Source organism: Fonticula alba, assembly GCF_000388065.1.
Source record: "Fonticula alba strain ATCC 38817 unplaced genomic scaffold supercont2.7, whole genome shotgun sequence".
Classification (NCBI taxonomy): Eukaryota; order Rotosphaerida; family Fonticulaceae; genus Fonticula; species Fonticula alba.
Genome location: NW_009242977.1, coordinates 1,656,335 through 1,661,305, shown reverse-complemented (window position 1 = coordinate 1,661,305; position 4,971 = coordinate 1,656,335). Strand labels below are relative to the sequence as shown.

Sequence of the window (4,971 nt, the reverse complement as noted above, 5' to 3'; positions counted from 1 at the left end):
CCCCGGGTGGACTAGCCCCGCCCACAGGGCATAAGTGTGCTAAGAGCGTGTGCCCGCTACCCTCCTGCTGTGCGCCATATTACCGCAGAAAGGAAGGGGAGCTGCAAGGTAGGACAGCAAAAGGGGGGAATTCTGTATTTTCCTTGGCATTCAGGACGCCGGAGTTCGTGCCGCGATGCAGGCCTCTCTGAGGGAGCGCGAGCACCGCTCCCCTTAAAGAGGGGGGATATGGTACATTGGACGTGGAGATGGGGGGGGGAGAGAGAGAGAGAGGGGGGGGGGGAGGGGAGAAAGAGAGAAGGAGAAAGGGAGGTCCCCTGCGAGCCGGGACCCCCAGCGGCGGTGGCGGCGGCTGACTAGTTCGACACGCTGGGGCGAGGGGAAGGGGGACGAAGGGGAGGGGAGGGGGGACATCGCACCCGCACGCAAGAAACACTGAGGAAGGGAAAAAGTGGGAGGGAGAGGGACTGACTCGACCACGCCAAGGAGGGGGAGGAGAAAAATGGCTTGCCAAAGGTCGGCATTTTAAACAAGGTCGGAAACTGGGTGGATGAGCGGAAATGCCCACCGGCAGAAGGGGGAGGGGGGGAGGAAGGGACATGCATGAGTGTCAGTGGGTGGACAAGTGTGCGTGAGAAGACCTATGTGCAAGAAGATAAGCACAGGGGGCAAGGGGGGAAGGAAAGAGAGAGAGAGGGGGGGGGGGAGGGAAATTACACCGAGTCCAGGGGGCGCGGCAAACGGAGATGCTATGACGTACGGTTGATGGGCATCTCACTGATGATGGTGCCGTAGTACTGCTCAATCTCACGGAGCTGGGAGGCCTCGTCCGGCTTGACAAAGTTGATGGCCATACCACGGCGACCGAAGCGACCAGAGCGACCGATGCGGTGGAGATACTGCTCTCGATTGAGAGGCAGATCGTAGTTGAGGACCAGCGACACCAGCGACACGTCGATACCACGGGCCCAGATGTCGGTGGTGATGAGGATGCGCGAGTTGCCGGAGCGGAACTCCTGCATGATCAGATCGCGCTCCTTCTGGGGCATCTCCCCATGCATGGCAGAGACGGTGAAGTTCTGCGCGCGCATCTTCTGCGTAAGCCAATCAACCTGTGCGAGCGGGTGGGGCGCGTTAGCTTGGGCGTTTGTGCGGGGGCGGAGGGGGGGCAGAGAGAGAGAGAGAGAGAGGATGTTGTTGTTGCTGCTGTTGCTGCTGCTGCTGCTGCTGCTGCTGCTGCTGCTGCTGCTGCTGCTGCTGCTGCTGCTGCTGCTGCTGCTGCTGCTGCTGCTGTTGATGCTGTTGATGCTGTTGCTGCTGCTGCGTCGGTGCGTGTGAAAAGAACGGGAAAAGAGGGAGAAAAGCCAGACACCCGCAGGTGAAGGCCCTCGGCGGAAGGGGCGGGACGTGCCTTCTTCTTGGTGTTGCAGAAGATGATCGACTGCGGGATTGTCAGCGAGTCAAACAGATCGCACACGGTCTCGAACTTCCACTCTTCCTTCTCAACCGACACAAAGTACTGGGCAATCCCATCGAGGGTCAGCTCATCGCGCTTGACCAGGATCCGAATGGGGTCGGACATAAACTTGCTGGTCATCTCCAGGATCTCGCCCGGCAGGGTGGCCGAAACGAGGACCACCTGGCCGGGGGGAAGGTGCCGGTACACGTCGTAGATCTGCTCCTTGAAACCGCGCGACAGCATCTCGTCCGCCTCATCCAGGATCAGCATCTTGATGTTGCGCACGTTGATGGCCTTCCGCCGGATCATGTCGAAGACACTGGTTGGGCGGTCGGCCGATGCGGGGGAGGGGAGGGGGGGGGAACAGAAAGAAGGGTGTTAGAACGGCCGAGACCACTCGCCGGGGGGGGGGGGGGCGGAAGGATGGCGCGCATGGGCATGCGCACCGGCCAGGAGTGCCGGACACAATCTGCTGGCCCTGCTCCAGCTTCTGCTGGTCCTCTCGGGTGGACGTGCCACCAATGCAGGCGTGGATGTTGGCAGACATGTAGTCCGACAGGGCGGACGTGACATTGCGGATCTGGACGGCAAGCTCACTGCGACCCGGGAAGGGGGGAAGGCCCAGATGGCGGAGAAGGGCGTCAGTGGCGTGGGCAAGTGGCAAGGCTGCGGCCGGCACATGGTGGGAGGAGGGGAAACGCACCGCGTCGGCGACAGGATGAGAACCTGGGTGTCACGGCTATTGAGGTCCAGGCGCTGCAGGGCACAGATGGAAATGAGCGAAGTCTTACCGGTACCCGACTGGGCCTGGGCAATGACATCGCGACCCTTGCAGATGGGGACGATTGCACGCTGCTGGATGGCCGACGGCTTGTTGTAGCCTGGAGGGAGGGTCTTCCGTGAGTGGCGAGCCAGGGAGGATGGGTGGGGGGGGGGGAGAGAGAGAGAGAGAGAGAGAAATGGACAGATGAACAGAGAATGGGAAGGCGCACCGTAGGCGAAGATGCCACGCAGAAGGTCCGGCTTGAGGTTCATCTTGTCGAAGGAGGGCGTGACGCTCACACCGCCGGAGGTGTTGAACGTGATTTTGGAATCACTATCGTGGCTGAAGGACATGGCTGCAGGGGAGGAGGACAGGCAGAGAGAGGAGTGGGGAGGGAACAGACGAAGGAAAGCAAGTAGGGGAAGGGCGGGAGGAGGGGGATAGGTGGGCCAGGTGGACAAGGGCGGGAGGAGGGGAATGGGGTGGGAGACCGCTGACCTGTGGCACTCTCGGCCGGGGGACGGGGGGGCAGCGGGCTTTTTTCTTCCCTTTTCCCCCTGCGTCCGGGGCCCCTTTCCGGGTCGGCGGCGCGAGGCGAAGGAGGCCAGGAGGGCTGAGGAGGCGGGCGGGTCACTCCCCCCCCCCCCCCCCAGCCGGGCCAGGTTCCTCTAGCCTCCGGACGCTCGTTCGGGGCCCCAGGGCAAAGAAGACTCTTGCGCGTATGTATACCCGCACCTAGCGGGGGGAGAACCCGAGGCAGAGGGAGACGCGCGGGGGGGGGGGGTGATGATGCAGACGCCCTTTCGCGCGCGCGCGCATGCCGCGAAGCGGGAAGTCACACCGCACTCCGTTTGGGTGCCAACGCATGTTTCTGGGCGTGATGATGAAATGATGTTCTCTTCTTGGGGAAATCATTACGGTATATTCTGGCTGCGTGAAATGGACGGCGGGCGGCCAGCCTCCCGCGAGGGTGTGATCCTGGAGTGTCTAAGAGCATGGGGGATCTTCCTTCGGAGATTGGTCCTTGGTTCCAGATTGCCCGGCCTGCGGGGGGCTGGCCAGAGAGCTCCCACGCACGCGTCTCTCCGCGCTGGCCGTGCGTCGGTGGCTGGTGGGCTTTCTGGCTCCGGCCGCTGGCTATTAGGATGATCAGCAGACCGGGCACGACGGGGCGATGACACCGCCACCTGGGGCGAATGCCCGGCAACTGAGGGGGCCGGCGAATGGGCTGGGCGGTCAGAAGACAGGCGAAGCATCTTTGTGGATGCCTCTCGCCCTGCCTTTGCCTGTGTCTGCGCTCTTCGACTCCCCCTCGCTCGCTCCCTCAGGCACACAGCTTTGTGCACTGCATCCCCCTCTCGGCGGGAGGGGCATTGGGGGGGGGGGCCTTTCCCCCTTGCAGACCGGCGGAAGAGCCGGGGGGAAGTTATGTGGAATATATTTCACACCACAGAGAAGGACATCCACGCGTACAGGGAAAATGTTCCACAAGGTCGTGCAGCCTTAAAAAAGCCCCATTTAGCGGGGATAAGCGCTCTATTAGAGGAGGGCATTGTGTGCCGGGCAGGCGCGGCCCCCTTCGGCGGAAGCGCCGGCCGGTGCGGGGAACGGGGCTTTCACACCCGGGGGGGGGGGGGGGGGGGGCGGGAGGCGTCTCGCTGCCCGGGAGTCGGGGAGGGGAGACAGATGGCTGGCGGTGTGCGGGGATGTGTATACGTGCATGCGGAGGGGGGGGGGGTGTCGGTGTGTCTCTGGAGGTGTACGTTGCGCGGCGGAGGGCGCCGTCGGGCTAGGGCGACGCCCGGGGGCGAGGGTCAGCCGCCTCTGTACCCCGGGCTCAGGGGCGGGGGGGGGGGGGTTGAGTAGGCGATGAGTACTCGCTGACCGAGAAACATGGGATCCTGGCGCGCTCCACACCCTGTCCGGTGGGGGGGGGGGGGGGGGGGCGGCGGGAGTGCCAGACAACCCTGTGTGGCTCGGAGCGCCCGTGAGGGGTCCGACATGGGCCGGGTGCCAGGCGGGCTGCGCCGGCCCCCGGCGGCAGGGCCTTCCCGAGAATCCGGACGAGACCGGGCAGGGACATCTGGGCGCTGAGGAGGTGGCCGCGAAGCCGGCGTGCCTGCACGCGGGCGGGCGGGCCAGCACCGGACTGGCCTTGGACCTCAAGCTTGCTCTGTGCCTCTCTCTCTCTCTGTGTATTCAACAGGGCCGCGAGAGCGCCGAGCCAGATGGATCGGCCGAGGGGACGCGGCCCGGTGCGGGGATCCGCTTGTTTGTTTCGGCAACCGTGCTCTTGGATTTGGCCTGGACCGGGACGGCGGAGGATGGCTCGGGGGGGGGGGGGGACGATTGGCAAGGCCAGCCCGCCGGGCGCCTGGTTTGAGGTAAGACGCGGAAGACCTGCCTACTGCCATGGGGAGAAAAGGGTGCGAGATTCCTGGAAGCCGCCTGGAGCGGTGTGAGGGCACCCCTGGCCGGGGAATTCTACGAGCTGGTATTTTCATGCCCCTCCCCCTTGCCGGGGCACTCTCTCCGGAAGCCGGGGGTGGACCGCGGGAGGCGGGGGGGGGGGGGGGTGTCTCCTCTCGCCTCGGCGTCTTTTCCTCTTTTCGCCGCCCCCCCCCCCCCCCCCGCCCCCCCCCCCCCCCCCGTACCCCCCCCCCCCCCCCCCCCCCCCCCTCCCCCCCCCACCCCCCCGCCCCCCCCCCCCCCCCCCGTTCCCCTCCACGGGTCTTCGGCCAAGGGCGGG

General features: G+C 65.2%; 1 protein-coding gene across 1 annotated transcript; it reads right to left on the bottom strand.

The window, feature by feature from the left end:
• Nucleotides 1-235: 235 nt before the first annotated feature.
• On the bottom strand, nucleotides 236-2,716 carry H696_04554 (ATP-dependent RNA helicase FAL1). The gene is made up of 6 exons (XM_009498435.1): nucleotides 2,452-2,716; nucleotides 2,163-2,340; nucleotides 1,906-2,055; nucleotides 1,412-1,778; nucleotides 761-1,112; nucleotides 236-542 (listed from the first exon to the last, which is right to left on the bottom strand). Exons 1-6 carry the CDS (start codon nucleotides 2,573-2,575, stop codon nucleotides 526-528), a joined length of 1,188 nt encoding a protein of 395 aa, XP_009496710.1. The 5' UTR covers nucleotides 2,576-2,716; the 3' UTR covers nucleotides 236-525.
• Between the last annotated feature and the right edge of the window lie 2,255 nt (nucleotides 2,717-4,971).

Bases quoted from the DNA above. Each gene is read 5' to 3' on its own strand.
- H696_04554 (XM_009498435.1), bottom strand. From the start codon at position 2,575: ATGTCCTTCAGCCACGATAGTGATTCCAAAATCACGTTCAACACCTCC. The intron at 2,341-2,451 runs GTGCGCCTTCCC...CCCTCCCTCCAG, and splicing joins GCGTGGCATCTTCGCCTACG to GCTACAACAAGCCGTCGGCC. The intron at 2,056-2,162 runs GTGCGTTTCCCC...CCCGGGTCGCAG, and splicing joins CTCATCCTGTCGCCGACGCG to TGAGCTTGCCGTCCAGATCC.